General features: G+C 42.0%; 1 protein-coding gene across 17 annotated transcripts in view; it reads right to left on the reverse strand.

The window, feature by feature from the left end:
- The window catches only part of LOC125467601 (cadherin-18-like), a 588086-nt gene that overhangs the window by 122939 nt on the left and 444204 nt on the right, over nucleotides 1-20943 (reverse strand). For all 17 annotated transcript variants that reach the window (XM_059651834.1, XM_059651792.1, XM_059651801.1 and 14 more), the window contains one exon: nucleotides 3548-3842. In XM_059651834.1, the coding sequence (XP_059507817.1) occupies nucleotides 3548-3842 (295 nt within the window). The remainder of the gene's footprint in view (nucleotides 1-3547; nucleotides 3843-20943) is intronic.

Raw genomic sequence — 20943 nt, forward strand, 5'->3', positions numbered from 1 at the left:
TTAGACATGGGAAATACAGGGTTACTGGGAAAGGGTAGGGAGATGAGTCTGGCTGGGATACTCTTCAGAGGGGTGGCATGGATTTGTTGGGCTGAATGGCCTGTTTCTACATTGCAGGGATTCTATGATTAGAGGTACCGGGGAATATATGTGCATAATACATCAAAGACGTTCTGAAGAAAAGCCATATCTGACCCTACACAGTAACTCTGTTTAACACCCTTCACTGTTGCATCAAGGCAAGAGCCACCATCTTCTCTCTGATACTGTGACCAAAGCTCATGTTCTACTACATTCTCCCTGACACACTAACCCTGCATAACCTCTGTGCTGCCCACTCACTCCCTTACAGCATCTACCCCAGCACTCACAGCTGTGTCACTCAATCCCTCTATTTCTCCCATTTCCAAGAGAAAGCAGTCCATAACGGGGCAGAAAGGACCAAGAGGATTTGAGGGCTGCCTGACACCTGCTATGAGGAGTGATCTGTCTCTTACAAAGAAAGCCAAGGCTGCTCCTTTGAGAATGCTGAGACATCCAGGCCCTTCCTGCCACCTGAGTAAGTACCACCTTTCATTCCACTACAGCTCTCACCAGAACCTGCTGTCAGACTCAATTAATGTATCACCGCTTCTAGCCATTGGGCACGTTATCTTCTCTCCCCTGTGACTTGTAGCTGGTACTGGGATGTCTAGAGTCTCAGTGAGAATAGCCACTCCTCCAGAAACTTGGCCTCTGTTAGGCCTGCCCACAGCTGAAGCAGCACAAAATGGCTGAAAGTGGCTCTCAGTTCACATGAAATGACTGAGGATGATTCTAGCTGAAACACCATGTCCTACAGCCTGATGTTTGAAGCTAAACTAACACTAAAGGTATTAGAGATAATGGGAACTGCAGATGCTGGAGATTCCAAGATAATAAAATGTGGGGCTGGATGAACACAGCAGGCCAAGCAGCATCTCAGGAGCACAAAAGCTGACGTTTCGGGCCTAGACCCTTCATCACCCCTCTGATGAAGGGTCTAGGCCCGAAACGTCAGCTTTTGTGCTCCTGAGATGCTGCTTGGCCTGCTGTGTTCATCCAGCCCCACATTTTATTATTACTAAAGGTATTATCTGCCTTTGTGGAAGGAATATATCAAGTTAACAAGGTTAATATAACACACAAAGGGTCTTGTGAAATGCCTATATTAGAGGCCTGTTGAAACAGAACCAAGTGCAGCTACTGTTTGTATACAGACAGTTTGATAAGGAACATTGCTGAGAAATGCTAACAGAAGTCTCTTTTAGGCTAGCTTAAAGTTTGTTATTTAGCATGGGATGGAAAAGAAGGGGCTGATCCAAATCAGTTTAGAACCCCCAAGTTGTAGCCACATGTTATATCATACACAGACATATTTATAAATGGTCTTTCCAAGTATACATGCATTAAGGGATTTAAATGAATTCCTGTGGTATTCAGTCTAAGGCAGATGGAGAAGTCCCTTTCTATTCACAGAAATTATTGCAGGAACATAAAGTCTGGAATGGGGTTGAAAATGATTGATTATGAAGGCCCAAGGAGAAGTGATAAGATGGGGATTTGATCTGGTAAACATCATGGGAGAGCCTAAAATTGATCACAGAGTCACATGATTAACCTGAGTGGATGCATATCTAATTGAATAATAATCTGATTAGCTTGTAACAGCCAAAGGTGGGCTAAAAGCAAGAAACTAAAAAGTGTAAGGTTCCATTTGCTCAGCGGGGATGACCTCAGATTGCACACAGTCTTTCTTGCGCATGGTGTAAACCAACAAACTTTTTGATGCTAGAAGTGGACCTGGGTTCCAAAAGTGATTCATTTAGTCATTCCGCCTGAACATCCTTTAGGATGACAGACTACCTGCGATAGGATTAAGGTTAGGGTAAACTTGGTTCCTGTACACTCACCAGCTCAGATACTGACACCTCAGGGGAAACATTAGCCTTTGAAAATGCAAGAACGCAATCTGGTGAACACCTGACTATGACAGCTCTGTGGCTAGCTGCAGAAGAAATGGCCCAGATCAAGGCAACAGAGGATTGTCTGAGACCAGGCACTTGCTCAGCCCCAGTACACTGTCCACTGCACAATGAGGAACAAGCAAAACAGAGAGTTATGGAGGACACAGTGGGCCTCATGACCTGGGTGTATAATGCTCTCAGATTCGATCTTACTGAGCTCTGTCCTCTTGCAATGTGGCACCCTGAAGGAAGCATTCTCCAGTAGGTCTGAATTGCTTGAGACTAAACTCCTGTGGATTGCAGATAATTCTACAGCATTATGTAACTGATGTCTCATGTTATGGGCTAACGCAAGGGTGACAATGTGTTAGTGTAGACCATCAGTATATCATACCACCTCATGCCATTTAATAAGTCAGGAACTATCACATCATGTGAAATCTTTGACTTTTTCAATTCAGAAATTCTCAGTCTCATTAACAAACTAATACAACAGCGTAAACATTCTGTGGAGATATTTTACAAAAGTATTTAGGAAAATGTGTCCGTCTTGTTTAATTGTTCACTGTTTCCAAGGTTTTAACGTATCCATTTTAACCTTGTTCTAGCTTCAGGAAGGTGACAAAATGATGAAATTCATCGACAATGTTCTAAAGTTCATCATCAATATTTCACAGTGTAACCTGAACCCAGTCAAGTCTAAGTTAATGCAGTTTAAAAGATTAACAATATCATCAACTCAGTTTTGTGAATCTTCCTCTCATCCCCACGCCCCCTGGAATTCTTCCAGCACCTGGCTTGTAGGCAAGTAGATACTGAAGGAAAGGCCTTTGAACTGTTTGAAGTCACCAGTTCCCCAAATTGGCTTGCTGAGACTGTCAGTCTGGCTGAAGTGATCTCTGCCTTCTAACTGCATCACACAGTGGGTATAAGAAGCAGAAAGAGGGAGCAGGAACATTGGAACCACTGAGTAGTTACTGGTCCTGACAACCTTTGATATCTACCCAAGGGTCTGCTGTATTATCAGAAAAAAAGATTGGTCTATCCTGTGGATCCTTTTCCAACTGTCCTAAACCCCGCTCTCCCCTCATTCCTCTCAGCATGGCAATATGGAAATTTTTCCCAAGGCAAAGGGCTACTGTGAGAAATCAGAGGATCATCAGAAAAGGGCCCCTTTTGGCTTTAGCAAGGGCTAATGTATTATCTGACCTCATTTCCTTGGGATTCTGGACATGTGCCTATTGAAGATACAGATGTATTGACTTGTGGAAACTCTGCGAATTTTGGAACAATATCAACTGGCTGTGAATGCTTCCTGTGCCATGGGGAAATTAATGTATCCAAAGTATCTCAATGGGGAATATTGAGTGCTCTGATATTTCTATATTTCCATTAATGCAGTATCTTATTAAGATGGAAAGCTGCCATGTGGGATTAGATTGAATTAATTTGCAATGAAAGGACACAGCAACAAGTACAGAATTATTGAACTGAAATGGTGCAAGCAATACTGTATCAAATTGCAGTGAGAGAAAGCTCCAATGGTTAAAACACAAGCTTACCAACTTCAGACATTTCTGGGACAGAGGCAGAGTAAGGTCCTTCCAGAAAGGCAGGTGCATTATCATTTATATCCTGCACCTTGATGATGAACTCAGACTCAGGTTCAAGGGGCTTGTTGGTCTTTCTGTCCAAAGCCTGAGCATGAAGAATGTAGTGTATCCTCTGTTCACGATCCAAACTTTTAGTTGCATGAATATCTCCTGTGCTGTCATCAATAACGAAAATGGTACCAGCCCCTTCTCCTGACAGGATGTACTTGACTGATCCATCCCCTTTATCTGCATTCGAGTGAAGCTGGAGAAAAGTATGAAAGAATGGTGAGTCAAGGTCTAAAAGAACGTTGGCATCTTAATTAGATCCTGCACAATTCCCATTTTGTCTCGACACCTGTTGTGATAGATTCATGGATGCTAGTCACATTTTCGATTAACTGATTGGATTTACACACTTTCTGTTTGTTTCTGTGCGAGTACCATGTACAGTTCTGGTCACCCTGCTTAGAGGAAGGATATTCTTAAATTGGAGGGTGTTCAGAAAAGATTTACCACGGCATTACTGGGTCTGCAGGGTTTGAATTCTAAGGGGAGGCTGGATAGGCTAGGAGGAATACAGGTTGATGGGTGACTGTATAGAGGTTTATAAAATCATGAGGGGCATTGATAAGGTGAATATTCAAAGTCTTTTTTCTGAGGATAAAGGAGATCAAAACTAGGGGCATACATTAAGGTGAGGGGGAAGATTTTAAAGGGATCTGAGGGGCAATGTTTTCACACAGAGGGTGATTCGTATTGGGAATAAGATGCCAGATGAATGGTGAATACAGGTATAGTTACAACATTTAAAAGACATTTAGATTAGTACATGAATAGAAAGGGTTAAGAGGGATATGGGCCAAATGCAGGCCGGTGGGGCTAATTTGGTTTGGGAAGCTTGTTTGGCATGCACGGGTTGGACTGAAGGTTCTGTTTCTATCCCGTACGATTAATTGATTGATTGGTTGATTTGGTGTTGTCATGTGTACTGAGATACAGTGAAAAGTATTATTTTATATGGCTCTATGAGCCAAGACAATATTGAAAACTGTTTCAGCATGCAATTGTTAGATAAATCCATTCAACTTATATTTTCCATTGAATGTTCATGAAAAATACTGGGTAATCTCTCCCTATCCAACATCAATTGTTTCTTTTTGTTCCCAGGTCAATTTTTGTATCTTCCCCATGACTTCAGCCATGACTCAATGATTCAGCAAGGTAGGGATTTCAAAACCGAATCATTTGTTGTGTTTAGATTAGAACCACACAGGTCAGTAGCTTCATCAATTGGACCACTGCAGAGCTTATGATTAAATCTTTGAACAGCAGTGATTAAAGGGATTGGTAACAACTACATAAATCACGTCAAGAAGTATCAGTTTTGAACATCACAGCATTTACCCAATAGTGAAATAATTTGTGATTGCATCTAATTCCATTCTGGAATGGTTAATGAGAACACATTCCATGCCTCATTTCAGTTCTTCGACGTGTTAAATTGTAAGTGAAAATAGAAACTATTGTGCATGGGATAGAGACAGCAATCTGGGTATCAGCATTTTTTTAAGTTAGAACCGACATTTATTGAAAAATTTTCGGTATTTCCGTGTGATACTGAGATAATCCTAACTGAGACTTCTATCCCATTCAGCTCCTCCACTGACATGTGAAATTCTATTCCCTCAACTTGTGGGGTAGAGGGCTTTTCAAACAGAAGCTGGGAAAACAGCAGGCTGCAGTACACTTTGACCTTCTTGGGCCCTTTGGTTTTCAGGCTGGTCTTTCTACTCAGTACCTTCCTAATCATGCTGTCAACAGGGCCCTTTGGTTTTCAGGCTGGTCTTTCTACTCAGTACCTTCCTAATCATGCTGTCAACATTGACGGTGGGCTTAATTCAGTGCGATTGAAATTTTAATATTAAAAAGGAGAAGTTCCATTGGAGGTTCATCAAGGAGTTGGAATCTGGGTCAGAGAATGATAAAAAATATTCAAACAAGAGTTTACAAGGCCAAAGAGAGACTATTTTTCACTTTAATTGCCACATAATTTGATTTATTGCCTGTCACTAATTGCCCATCGAGAAGGTGGCACTGAGCTACCTTCTTGAAACACTGTAGTTCACATGTTTTAGGTTGACTCAAAATGATTTTAGGGAGGGAATTCCAGAATTTTGATCCAGCGGATTGTGGAACAGCAATATATTTCCAAGTCAGGATGGTGGGTGACTGGGAGGTGAACTTGCAGGGGGTGGTGTTCCCAAGTATCTGCTACCCCTGTCCTTCTAGATGGAAGTGGTCTTGGGTTTAAAAAATGCTGCCTAAAGACTCTTCTGTAGTGCATTTGTAGATGGTACACACTAAACCTACCGAGCATCATATGGATGCTTGTGGGTGTGGTGCTGGTCAAGTGAACTGCATTGTCCTGGATGGTGTCAAACTTTTTGCTTGTTGTTGGGGCTGCGCCCATCCAGGCAAGTGGCAAGTATTCCATCACACTCCTGACTTGTTCCTTGTAGATAATGGGCAGACTTTGGTGAGCTAGGAGGTGAGTTACTCGCTGCAGTATTCCTAGCCTCTGAATTGTTCTTGTAGCCACTGTGTTGATGTGGTGAATCCAGTTGAGTTTCTGGTTAATGGTAACCCCAAGGATGTTGATAATGGTGGATTGATGATGATAACAGAATTGAGTGTCAATGGGCTGTGGTTAGATTGTCTCTTATTGCGGATGTTTAGTGTCTGGCATCAATGGAGGTGACAGCCTATTGCTGGACTGTTAATCCAGAGACCCAAGTAATGCTCTGGACAGCCAGGTTCGAATCCCTCCATGGCAGATGATGAATTTTCAATTCAATAAAAATCTGGAAATAAGAGTCTAATGATTATTATGAATCCCCTATTAATTGCTGGAAAAACCCAACAGATTCACTGAGGTCCTTTAGGGAAGGAAACTGCCACCATTACATGGCCTGGCCTACATGTGACTCCAGGCTGACAGCAATGTGGTTCATCCTTAACTGCCCTCTGGGTGATGAGTGATGTACAATATATGTTGGTCTAGCCATTGATGCCTCCATACAAAAAAAAATGAATAAAAAAGAAGTGTGTGTCTTGAATGTCACTTATCACTTGTCAGCTTAAACCTGGATATTATCCAGGTCTTGTTGCATTTGAACATGGACTGCTTCACTGTCTGAGGAGCTGTCAATGGTGCTGCACATTGTGCAATCATCAGCAAGCATCCCTACTTCTGACCTGATGTTGAAGGAAAGGTCATTGCTGGAGCAGTGAGGATGGTCCATTTTCCCAATTCTTTCCTCTTTTCATTCCTCTGGTTTACCGGGAAATTCAGTGTGTGTCTCGTGAAAACAAACTGGGAGCTTGAAAGTCACTGCAATTAAGTAATTGAGAGAGAGAATAAAACATGTCCACTTTTGTTGGCCCCCTTAAGTTGGTAGCATTCAGCTTCAAATCCATCAGCTAATTTAAAACAGTTTTGTCCAGCAATATATTTCCGTCCAGATAGAAGCAAACTTCGATCCCAAAGCTAACAAAGTGTGGAGCCGGATAAACACAGCAGGCCAAGCAGCATCAGAGGAGCAGGAAAGCTGACGTTATGGGCCGAGACCCTTCAACAGAAAAAAAAACAGAACTAAATGCACTAAAGATGTTGAGGACTGGACTAGCAGAAAGAAACAAATTCCTTCTGACTTGGGAAGACAGTTTGTTCTTTTCGAGATTCATGTTACCAGAAAAAGCTGGAATGTGCAATGGTTAGTACACATTCTGTGCTGTGAAACTGATGTGGCAGGTTAACTAACAAACAAAAAACAAAGTTGCTGGAAAAGCTCAGCAGGTCTGGCAGCATCTGTGGAGAGAAATCAGAGTTAACATTTCACATCCAATGACCCTTCTGATTTCTGAGGAAGGGTCCCTCAACCTTGATACATCAAAACTGATTTCTCTTCACAGATGCTCCCAGACCTGCTGAGCTTTTCCAGCAATTTCTGTTTTTGTTTCTGATTGACAGCATCTGCAGGGCTTTCAGTTTTTAACTAGAAACCAAATGTGTGCACAAGCGCCAAAAAACAACACTAAAGCTATAAATGCCTTTATATATTTCTGCTGGATTGGAATACACACTTCAACATGATTGTTGTGCATTTGAACAGTCTGACTCAGCAGAGATAACAAAGTGTGGAGCTGGACGAACACTGCAGGCCAAGCAGCATCTCAGGAGCATCGGCAGAGAGGTTATGTTAGGGCCCTTCACATCTGCTCCGTGGTCACCAACAGCTCACCGCAATCCAACCAGCACGAGGGCTTAGCATTGCTCAACTTGTGGATCTGATAACCTTGCAGTTTTCTGAGCAGTGAGTATGGGATTGCAGAGTAGCAGATAAATCTTTCCCCAAGGCACCATTACCATTTCAGTTCCAGGTATGAAGCTGCGTCATTTCCTGCCTGTACCTGGCATTTTCCTTCCTTCAAATATTTTCCTAAATTCCTCCTTAGCCTCACAAAAATATTGCAAATGGATTGACAAACCTTTCCAAGGAACTCCAAAAGTTTTTAGAATTTATATGTCCTAATATTGACTCTCCATTTTCTGCAGTCCTTTAATTTGGCTCAGATTGAATTTTCTCCTTGTACTGATCTGTTTGGAATGTTGTCCAAACTGATCATGGATGTCATGGTAACAACCTGACAGAAAATTCTCCATGTCTTTTTCACAAGTACATAGACTAAAACAAAATAGGTGGCTGCCACTTTCTGGTTTATTTCTCAGGGTAATGCCTCAACCAATCAGAGTCAAAATCAGAAATTGCTGGAAAAGCTCAGCATGTTTGGAAGCATCTGTGGAGAGAAATCATAGTTAACGTTTCAAGTCCAGTGACTCTTCTGCACAACTGATCCAGGGTACTTTTCTTACCCCCAATCAGAGTCAGTCTGACTGGTTTAAAATATAAATAAGCCTGTCAGTTAATTGCTAATTATCATTAACTGATACACTCCCCCTGTTAATGCTTCTGTTAATCAATGCTCATTTTCCAACTAAGCATTCTCCTCTCACACAGAAGTAATGTTGATTTTCCCTTCACATTGGTACTTTTCCAAGCCCCGAAAGAGTGCTAAGAAACAAGATTCTTTAAATTATGTCTTTAGCAATACTCAAAATGAAAATATGTGTCACATCCCTATTTCCTGCATGATCTTCAATTCATTTCACATCAACAAGGAAACATATCTATAAAATTACACGTGTTCAATACACAGCTCTTTCATTTTTACATGGGGAAAAGTGATGTCTACTTCACTTAAAACAAGAAGTAATATGAAAGAAGTGAAGCAGCAAATGTAGGAACCTGGTGACAGTCTTCTCCTGTCTCATATTAATGCCGTGTGGAGAAAATCCAACAGCAATTATGTAGAGTGAAATTACAAAAGATTGTAAAGGCTCATTATGCTGGAGTGATCCATAACTGAGTACATTAAATGCCTTTAGATGATGGCTTTAGGTGTTTCTGCTGTTATTATTGTAATTATTCTTTTTAATAGGTATTTTTACAAACATGTTCAAATTAAGCCTTTCAACACACCTCAGCTATAATCAACTATGGCACAGTAGCATCCACAATTTTGAAATAGTAAATGGAAAATAATGAAAATCTGAGAGTGATTAGAAAAAGTGTTTTCTGTTGAGGTGGTTGGGAGATTTTTTTACATCATGTCCACAAGAATAAAACTGAAGTGAAAGAATATTGCTGCTTTAGAATCATTCCCTTAAATGCAGTGATTATTACTTAAATATTTTTAATCAACACATTCAGAGATATTACTGCACTCTGCTGCAAGTGGGACTTGAACTCAGATTTCCCTATCTCAGAGTGAGGGATGCTACCACTGTTCCACAGGAGCCCTTGCTCACAACTTGTTCTACAGATAATTATTATGACAGGTTTGCCAACTATTAGGATGATTCAGATCAGGAAAAGCAAGTATATTTATACTAAGTATTACACTAATTAATATCTTGATATCTTGTAAAGTGTTTGAGAATGTAAAGGTGATCAACAGAAAATTTCACATGTTACATTTCATATTTATAAATATTGTCAAGGTTTTATGTTAAATAACTTTCCATTAAAGTGTATTTCATGACTAACCGGTCCCATTTCTATTACTAAACTTTAAACTAAATAGTTAAACAAACTGAAAAAAACTGCAAATGCTGTAAATCAGGAACAAAAACACAAATTACTGGAAAGGGTCAGCAGACCTGGCAGCATCTGTGAAGAGAAATCAGAATTAAAGCTTCAACCTGAAACATTAACTCTGATTTCTCTCCACGGATGCTGCCAGGTCTGCTGAGCTTTTTCCAGCAATTTCTGGTGAAATTAAATTGGTTGTTTGAACATTATCATTGTGAACTATTCAATATCATACAGAGATTTTTGCATAGTGGATTCTCCACCTCTGGGCATGATCACCTTTTTTCTCAATTGTCCTGCAAAGATATAGAGGGCATCATCTAAAACGATGTGATGCTGTTAAGTAGAAACTCCAATGTACACCCTGTGAAGATGTAAGTGGGGATGATATATTGTCAGCTGGAGTTCAGCACCCTAACACCAGTAGCTGTATATTAGGTTTTCGGTTAGGCAGAGCTTTGGGCTTCACTCAAGCCCTCAACCTCTCCATTTGTCTAGAAAGCAGAAACCAGGAGCAGGAGTAGGCCATTCAGCCCTTCAAGCCTGCTCCATCATTCAATACGAACAACTCAGTACCCTTGCAGGTAACAGTTCTTCCTGAATTTACTACTTATGTACATTTCAGTGATTGTGATTACAGGTGACGAAGGCACTGGCAAACCAGACTTTGCGTGAAGTCACACACACTGTGAAGATTGTATACACTGCTGTCATAGTTTGACGATAATGAAAGCAATGACAATCAATTATATTTGCATAAGAGTCGCTCTGAATTGGAGAAATGTCAGCTTTCTTGCGATATTTTGTAGCTGTAGCTCTCCTGGGAAAAGTCGACATTCTTGCTCCCCGGCTCTCTCACATTGAGGTTTTCATATTGCGAGAGCTCCAAGAGCAGACACTTTTGATGGTGTAGCCATTGACTAAGTATCTCAGTGTGCAGACGAATGAGCACAATCACAACCATCTGAACAACATCTGAAATCTTACCATTAAAACAGGCGTAAGGTCATTTTATTTCCTATCTTCATAAACAAGCCACATACACAACTCAGACTAAGTTATGACATGAGTTAAAAAAGGTATTTAGGAAGTCACACATACCACTAATTTCTAGAGGGACAAAACTGATATGAACAAAAATTGTGTTAATCATCTCAACAACATCTCTTAGACAGCACATTGTTCTGACTTCATGTTGTAAAATGGGTACAGAGTGCTAGAGAAAGATGAAAAGTGATTTTCAAGCTTCATTGTGGAAATGAAAGGTCATATCAATTGAAAAGTACCCAGCAGGATGGCACTCTTTTCTATACGAATGGCAAGGCAGAAGGGTGATCTGATAGAGACCGCACAGATCACGAAAGGATTTGATAGGATGGAAGAAGAAATGTTTCCACTTGTTTCAAACTGAAAGGAGGCCATCACTATTAGCCAGTTACACATAAATCTGAGGGGGAATTCAAGCATTCAAGAAAGTGGTTGCGAACATAGGAACAGCAGCGGGCCATTCAGCCCATCGAGCCTACTAGCTATCCAATATGATCCTAGCTGAGTGAATGTTTCAATGGATCTTATCCATCCCTTCCCCATGTCTTTGTACACCACTGACAATCAGAATTCTATAAATTTCTACACTAAACATTCTCACAAAGTAAACTTCCACAGCCACTGTGGTTGAGAATTCCGAAGATTCAAAACACTGAGTAAAGAAAATTCTCCTGATTTATATCTAGATTATATCACCTTTAATTTTAAATTGTGTCCCCTGGTTAGGCTCTCTAACTGGGGAAATATCTTACCTGTATCAGTACCGTCTATCTCTTTAAGCATTTTGTAGCTTCCAAAGTAATCAGCCCTTATTCTTCACCTTATGGCTTTAGTCCACTCATCTTGTTGTGGATACTGCGTATACTCAGGTGGTACCCTTAATGCTGACACTAAAATTAATGCTACAGCCAATAGCGAAGAAGGTTATCTAAGACAACAAAGGGATCTTGATCAATAGGGCCAACGGACTGAAGGGCATGGATAAGGGGAATAACTAAGGTCTCTTCCCATGCGTGGAGGAGCTCAAAACTAGGGGATATGCTTTAAGGTGAGAGGGGAAATTTTAAATGGGATCTGAGGGGCAACTTTTTCACACAGGGAGTGGTTCACACGAGGAATGAACTGTCAGAGGAAGGGATAGATGCTGGTACAGTTATAATGTTTAAAAAACATTTGGCACATGAAGACGAAAGGTTTAGAAGGATATGTGCCAAACGCAGGCAGATGGGAATAGTTTTGTTCGGGAAATTTGGTCAGCATGGACAAGTTGGACTGGAAGGTCTGTTTCCACACTATATGACCCTATAACTCCAATTCCACATTTGAAGCATACTTGGTCATTGGCTTTGCTTCTTCTGTCTCCTGTTCTCCCTCACAGCTTTCTATTTCCTGTTTCCAACTTTACTTACTTCCAGTTTGGGGACTTCTCTCAGGTTGTCATTCTCTTGACAAGCTGGTGTAAGTTCACCTCAAGAGCACAGCAAATTTCCCTGTAAGGACAGCAGTCTCAGTCGTGTACTGAGAAACCCCCAATGATGGAATCTGCTTTCACTATCATCCTTTTTGTTTTTCTTTGTCAGCCCTTGTACAGCTGAGATACCCTTAGTTTCATGGACTTGTTCCTGGCCACTCTCTGTGATGTACCACTGCATTCGAAAATGTGATATCGACTGGAAAGCACAATGGACTCAGGGAGCTCCAGCACTTACCTTTCAGATGTTTTCAGACTGCTGGATAATTAACCATTCCTGGTCTGCCTGCACATTTTTAATGCGCATTATGACCACCTCCCTATTCATCCACACACCTCTGCCTCATAGGTACACAACAGTTCAGGCCATTTCCGGACTCTAGTTTGTATAGCCAGCAACACTTCCTAAAGATATGTTTATCTGGGACACTGGCATATCCATGACATCACTCTTATCACAGCATGTACGCCTCCATTTGTCTCTTCTGATTCGTCATCTCATTACTTTGAATATTATTCATTACCCGTAGAATAAAAGTAAGCTGCCAAAATTATAAAATCTAATCAGTGACCTATTTTTACTTCATTTAACGTAACTTTATTTTTCTGATTTAATTTATAATCTTATTTTCCAAATATGATTTCCAAATTACCTCCTATTTTCTTGTGCTTCTTTTCATAATCCAAGTAGCTGCTTTCTCTTTAAATGATTTTTTTTCCCAATTTTAAGCAAGTTAGATCACTCCCAAACAAGAGCTTCTCACCAGTCAATTAGCTGATAGGCTTCCTATGGCATTGTCCAGGTAATGCTTAGAAAGTATATTTGATGACACAAGGAACAGCTGAAGTGAATGAAGACAGATGAGAATTTTCTCTCTTTTTTTTAAGTCATTCATGGGATGAGAGCATCGCTGGCTAGGCCAGCATTTATTGTCCATCCCTAATTGCCCAGGGGCCAGTTAAGAGTCAACCACATTGCTGTGGGTCTGGAGTCATATGTAGTCCAGGCCAGGTAAGGATGGCAGTTTCCTTCCCTAAAAGACATTAATGCGCCAGGTAGGTTTTTCCGATAATCAACAATCGATTCACGGTCATCACTAGATCATTAATTCCAGACACTTACTGAATTTAGATGCCACCTGCCATGTGGGATTCGAACCCAGGTCCCCAGAACCATATCTCGGTCTCTGGATTAATAGTCCAATGATAATACCACTAGGGTATCACCTCCTCATCTCTGAATCTGTAAAATTCTTTGCCACAGAAAGAGTTTGAGGCTGGGTCATTCAGTATAGTCAAGATTGCAACAGACAGTTTTTTTTAGTTAGTAAGGGAATCAAGAATTCTGGGGAAATGACAAGAAGGTGATGTTGAGAATTATCAGATGAGCCACGAAGCTGATTAGCCTAACACTGAAACTCTGTATCCCATTGTCCACCTGGGAACACGGCAGCCTTCAGGGCTCAAAGTCCAGTTCATTAATTTTATGGCTGAAACACCTTCTCCCATGTCATTACCCTAACCGCCACACACCAGGCCATGTCACCTCATGGGCTGCTACCACGAAAAACTATCGACAGCTACTAATGGTCCCCATTAGCAGCTAGTGATTCTGGCCTTTACCCATTCTTTTGCACTGCTGTTCTATCTCTCTCTGGGCTCCATCTCCACTTATCATTTATCCTTTCCCAAACCTCACACCCCACCCTATCTTCAGCATATATATCAACCTTTTTCCAACTACAATCAGTTCTGAAGAAGGATCACCAGACCGGAAATGTTAACTCTGCTTTCTCTCTGCAGATGTTGACAAACTTTGGAGAAAGCAAGAACTGAGAATGCTGGATGAGGTCCTTATGAAGGGCCCTGGCCCAAAACATCAACTTTCGTGGTCCTCTGATGCTGCCTGACCTGCTGGTTTCCTCCAGCTCCACACTGCTGAAAAACCTGCTGAGTTTTTCCAGCAATTTCTAGTTTTTTTTGTTTCAGATTTCCAGCATCTGCACACATTGCTTGCTTTTTTTTCATTGTAACATGTAGTCGGTGTTACTCCAAGATTTCGTCATTAAGACAATGGATTGCTGAGCACTCCAAGGGAAAACAATTTCCTTTTAGCTTATGGAGCACTTTTTATCCAGTTGCTCTTTATTACTAAACTTGCAAGGAACTATTTCAATGGAACATACATGAAAATTAAATATTTTACCAAAACACTGTGAAATAATGATCAACAAAGTCTGAAACATCCCCAAATATGTCATGTGTGCTTCTTAGTCAAGCTATTGCACTGTGTCCCCAAAATTGCGTCACCCTATAATGTTGTGTGAGAAATTTCCAAATGGCCGGGGTTATAACGGCTCCTGCAACCGCCATCCTTTAATGTACCTGGTATTGAAATCTTATTTCCGATATTCTAGTCTTATGCTGAAATGCAATTATCACTTAAAAACAAGGGAAGATGGAATAGGTCAAAGAAACAAAAAGGAGGTTGTGATAACCAGCATAAGGCCAATGGGGAATCATTAATTAATTTCCCTGTGGAGTTCATTGACTACGAGTTCGCTCAATCACAGGCAATGGCCTGCCCTGCTGGAACCCAGCACACGAGCCCTTTATAATGTAGACTCAGGGATGGGTCTGCAGAACTTTTTTTCCAAGGCTGGCACCAGCCTTTGTAAACCACAAGGAGTGACTATATTTTGGTGTTCTGCAATAAATGATGTTCTTTTCCAGTTGGGCTTTCTGAGTCATTACGGAGGTGATGACAAATTAAACATCTCATGAGCTCAGAACATCACAAATTATTTGCCAAGCAATAAAGCACTCTACAATATGTTTGTTGTGGTAACCGGGGAATATAAATTTCGAAGTCATTACATGGCATTCTGATTTAAAATGAAAATAATTTATATCCTGGTGGCCGTTGATAATGTTTGTGGAGTACATAAGGATGTGACCATTCTACCTTTAGATAATCTTTTTCCAGCTAATCTGCTCCTAAGAGTCATTTGTCATACTAAAAAAAGCAAAAGTAAAGATAATTTTTGTAAACTGCACAGGTGGCCAATTTTCATTTTCCACGTGGTTACTCAGTGGAAAATGGGATATGAAGTGGAAAAACCAGAAAAAAGCTGTTGCAAAATCAAAGGGCTCATTTTTGTGACAGGACAGTACTCCATCATTATCTCTCATTCTTGAAGATGGTGTAATATTTCTGGTTAAAAAAGGGACATGTTGAGAAGATTGCTTCCTACAATGGATCCTTTCATCGCTCACTTTAAAATTCAAATTCGGCCCAAAGGGACTGAATGGAATTCTCCTCTCTAAATTATTCTAAGATTCTGAAACAAAATAATCTTGCTGACAACAAGGCCTCATTACCATAACCCCTAACACCAATGTATCCATCTGGGAGAAAACTATCCACCTCCCTCAGAGGAGCCACAACGGCAGGCAGTGTTGAAAATTGATGATTATTGCTCAGAAGAGATAACAACTGGAACATGAGATGCAGAAGTAAGGTTCAGACACTCAGTGCATTGAGTCTGCTGTACCATTCAATGGGATTATGGCTGATCTGACAATCTTCAACTCCATTTTGCTGCTTTTAGCCCCTATACTCCTGGGTTCCCGAACTGATTAAATATCTGCCTATCTCTGCCTTAGCTATGCTTATAGGTGCCCAGCTTTAAAAGACCTCACAAGTTAAGAATTCCACAGAGTGACTCTCTTCTGATTTAATAAAATTTCTTGCTCATCTGGATTCTAAATAGGTGAGCCTTGATTCTGAAATTATACACTCAAATCCTATACTATGCCCCCTGCCTCCTCCACAGGGGACAACCTCTTCACACCTGTCCTATCATATAAACAAGAAGCAGGAGTAGGCCATTCGGCCCTCTGAATCCACTCCATTCAATGTGATCTTGGCTGTTCCTCCATCTTGATGTTAAAATGTCTGCTTTCACCCCATACCCCTGGCAAATTTAAAATCTAAAAAAAATGTTTTTCTTGAATATATTCAGTGACTGGTCTCCAAAGGCTTTGTTGGTAGAAAATTCCACAGGTTCAATACCTTCTGAGTGAAGAAATGTTTCCTCATCTCAGTCCCAAGTGGTTACCCTGAGGTTGTGACCCTGGCTCCGTACTTCCCACCCAGCTGAAACATACTCCCTGGGTCTAGTCTGTCCCTGTCCTATTAGAATTTTATATATTTCAAGCGATCAATCGGATCCCTTCTCATCCCTCTAACTTCTAGTGAATACAAGCCCAATTAAATCAAGCACTTCTCCTCAGACAGCCCTACCATCCCTGGTATCAGCTGAGTGAACCTCCACTGCACTCTGTCTATGGCACATATATTCTTTTTATACATTTTATTCATTGCTTTCTGATGCTTCTGCTTAATCTGTAAGTGGAGCTTCACTAAGCACTGAAGTGCATCCCAGAAAACTATATATAGATGTTTCACTAAAAATAAACTAATTACTTCAGCGAGACTGCAACACAAGCAGAAAATATTGTCATTCCAACAAATTACAGATTAATAAAATGTGAGGATGGATGAACACAGCAGGCCAAGCAGCATCTCAGGAGCACAAAAGCTGACGTTTCGGGCCGAGACCCTTCATCAGAGAGGGGGATGGGGGGAGGGAACTGGAATAAATAGGGAGAGAGGGGGAGGCGGACCGAAGATGGAGAGTAAAGAAGATAGGTGGAGAGAGTGTAGGTGGGGAGGTAGGGAGGGGATAGGTCAGTCCAGGGAAGACAGACAGGTCAAGGAGGTGGGATGAGGTTAGTAGGTAACTGGGGGTGCGGCTTGGGGTGGGAGGAAGGGATGGGTGAGAGGAAGAACCGGTTAGGGAAGCAGAGACAGGTTGGACTGGTTTTGGGATGCAGTGGGTGGGGGGGGAAGAGCTGGGCTGGTTGTGTGGTGCAGTGGGGGAAGGGGACGAACTGGGCTGGTTTAGGGATGCAGTACGGGAAGGGGAGATTTTGAAACTGGTGAAGTCCACATTGATACCATATGGCTGCAGGGTTCCCAGGCGGAATATGAGTTGCTGTTCCTGCAACCTTCGGGTGGCATCATTGTGGCACTGCAGGAGGCCCATGATGGACATGTCATCTAGAGAATGGGAGGGGGAGTGGAAATGGTTTGCGACTGGGAGGTGCAGTTGTTTGTTGCGAACTGAGCGGAGGTGTTCTGCAAAGTGGTCCCCAAGCCTCCGCTTGGTTTCCCCAATGTAGAGGAAGCCGCACCGGGTACAGTGGATGCAATATACCACATTGGCAGATGTGCAGGTGAACCTCTGCTTAATGTGGAATGTCATCATGGGGCCTGGGATGGGGGTGAAGTAGGAGGTGTGGGGGCAAGTGTAGCATTTCCTGCGGTTGCAGGGGAAGGTGCCTGGTGTGGTGGGGTTAGAGGGCAGTGTGGTGCGAACAAGGGAGTCACGGAGAGAGTGGTCTCTCCGGAAAGCTGACAGGGGAGGGGATGGAAAAATGTCTTGGGTGGTGGGGTCGGATTGTAAATGGCGGAAGTGTCGGAGGATAATGCGTTGTATCCGGAGGTTGGTAGGGTGGTGTGTATTTCCCGCAACACATCCCTCACACACCGCCCCCGCCACAACCGCCCCAAGAGGATCCCCCTCGTTCTCACACACCACCCTACCAACCTCCGGATACAACGCATTATCCTCCGACACTTCCGCCATTTACAATCCGACCCCACCACCCAAGACATTTTTCCATCCCCTCCCCTGTCAGCTTTCCGGAGAGACCACTCTCTCCGTGACTCCCTTGTTCGCTCCACACTGCCCTCCAACCCCACCACACCCGGCACCTTCCCCTGCAACCGCAGGAAATGCTACACTTGTCCCCACACCTCCTCCCTCACCCCCATCCCAGGCCCCAAGATGACATTCCACGTTAAGCAGAGGTTCACCTGCACATCTGCCAATGTGGTATACTGCATCCACTGTACCCGGTGCGGCTTCCTCTACATTGGGGAAACCAAGCGGAGGCTTGGGGACCGCTTTGAAGAACACCTCCGCTCAATTCGCAACAAACAACTGCACCTCCCAGTCGCAAACCATTTCCACTCCCCCTCCCATTCTCTAGATGACATGTCCATCATGGGCCTCCTGCAGTGCCACAATGATGCCACCCGAAGGTTGCAGGAAAAGCAACTCATATTCCGCCTGGGAACCCTGCAGCCATATGGTATCAATGTGGACTTCACCAGTTTCAAAATCTCCCCTTCCCCTACTGCATCCCTAAACCAGCCCAGTTCGTCCCCTCCCCCCACTGCACCACACGACCAGCCCAGCTCTTCCCCTCCACCCACTGCATCCCAAAACCAGTCCAACCTGTCTCTGCCTCCCTAACCGGTTCTTCCTCTCACCCATCCCTTCCTCCCACCCCAAGCCGCACCCCCAGTTACCTACTAACCTCATCCCACCTCCTTGACCTGTCCGTCTTCCCTGGACTGACCTATCCCCTCCCTGCCTCCCCACCTACACTCTCTCCACCTATCTTCTTTACTCTCCATCTTCGGTCCGCTTCCCCCTCTCTCCCTATTTATTCCAGAACCCTCTCCCCATCCCGCTCTCTGATGAAGGGTCTAGGCCCGAAACGTCAGCTTTTGTGCTCCTGAGATGCTGCTTGGCCTGCTGTTTTCATCCAGCCTCACATTTTATTATCTTGGAATTCTCCAGCATCTGCAGTTCCCATTATCTCAAATTACAGATTAATCTGCTTGCTCTTTGTATAACTGCATAAACCTGTCCATATTTTTATCTTTTGCTTTTATTTCAGATTGCAAATATTTAACTTTTAATGTGACACTGTTTTGCTGAAGCATGTAATATTCTTTGACGTCATGACAGGCCAATGTTGAGAGAATGTTTCCCTAATAGGTCAATCAGGATCTAGCAGCTTTAGTCTAATTTTAGAAGTTTTGATTGTTAAAACTGAGATGAGGAAAAGTTTATTCATCCAGAAGATAACAAATCTCTGGAATTCTCCATCTCAAAGATATTGTCCTTTTTTGGGTGGTGACAAACATAAACATTGTCAGAAAGAAACAATCTTACAGCATGCTGGAGAAACTCAGCAAATCTGGCAGCATCTGTGGAGAGAGAGAGAGAGACAGTGTTCATGTTTCTAGTATGATTTCAGTTTTGTATGTTTGCTTCAGATTTCTGACATCTATTAATTTGCTTCTTATTGACAGAAGGAAACATAATGCTCATGTTTCTAATCTTTCACCCTGCACAGATAACTGCAGAGTATGAGAACAGGGCACTAATTGGTTGGACTTAGGGCAACAAGGGACAGGCAATAAATGCTGTCCAGTGACCCATATCCCATGAATAAATATGAAAAAACGAGAAGATCCTGACTTTACTCCACTTTTAGCAATGCCAATGAATATATTCAAAATAATGATTGATAGACTTTGAGACAAGTGGATAAGACAGCGTTGGGGGGTTCGTGTATGAGATTGGTACTAATCTACCCTGGATCAGCTCAATGGTATTATGACCTACTCCTGCCCCTATTTCTTCAGTCCACATACATTTAGATGGAACTAACTAATGCAGTGATAGTTCTGAAAATAAGTTACTCCTTTTTCTGATTGTCCATCAAATGAATTGTGCTTGCCTATTATCTTTGTCTGAAATAGTATCACACTGATTCTCCTTCTCTAAGGAAGAATATTCTGCTTTTGGAAGGAAAGGAAAAAGGTTTTACCAGACTGATTCCAGTGAAGAGCGGGCTGACAGATGAAGAGAGACTGCGTCTGTTAGGACTATATTCACTGAGTTTTGAAAAATGAGGGAGGATCTCATCGAAGCCTATACAATTCTAACAGGACTAGGTCGGCTAAATGCAGGAAGGAAGTCTCTGATGACTGAGGAGTCCAGTACCAGGGGGTCACAGTCTAAGAATATGGAGTAGCCTTTTAGGACTGAGACGTGGAGAAATTTCTTCACTCAGAGAGTGGGGACCCTAAGGAATTCTCTGCCACAGAAAGCAGTTGATGCCAAAACATTGTGATCAGAGATAAAAAAATTTGAGTCTTTTTACGAGGGAGTTAGATGTGTTTCTTAAAGCTAAAGCAATCAAAGGGTAACGGGAGAAAGTGGGAACAGGGGACTGAGTTGGACAATCAGCCAGAGCAGGCTTGAAGGGTTGAATGGCCTACTCCAGCTCCTATTTTCTATTGTTTGTTTTATTGAGTTAAGTTCAAATATTTACATCATACTTCAATGGCTGCTTTCTGGCTTATTGTCAAACAGTAACTGGATTCTTTTAAGTAGGTTGATTTATGTTGAATATTTCAAATGTCAATTTTGAACATTAAAGAATAGACTTTTATTGTTTGCATGTTGGATGCAAATATTGCACATTCAAGCCTGATGATCAGATGCTCTCAAAAGGTTGCCTGCTCATTAAAATGAATAAAATGTTAATCCTGCTGAGCCTGTAAATCTGAATTCCCAATAAGTATTTGAGTCCCTTAAGCTACATTCCAGAAGAATAAGATTGTAAAATCCATTGTCACAAAATACTCTGAACCTAACTCTAAGTCCTGATCTATTTTCCTGCATGCAAAACTCATCCTACCA

The sequence above is a fragment of the Stegostoma tigrinum genome, chromosome 2 (assembly GCF_030684315.1).
Source record: "Stegostoma tigrinum isolate sSteTig4 chromosome 2, sSteTig4.hap1, whole genome shotgun sequence".
NCBI lineage: Eukaryota > Metazoa > Chordata > Chondrichthyes > Orectolobiformes > Stegostomatidae > Stegostoma > Stegostoma tigrinum.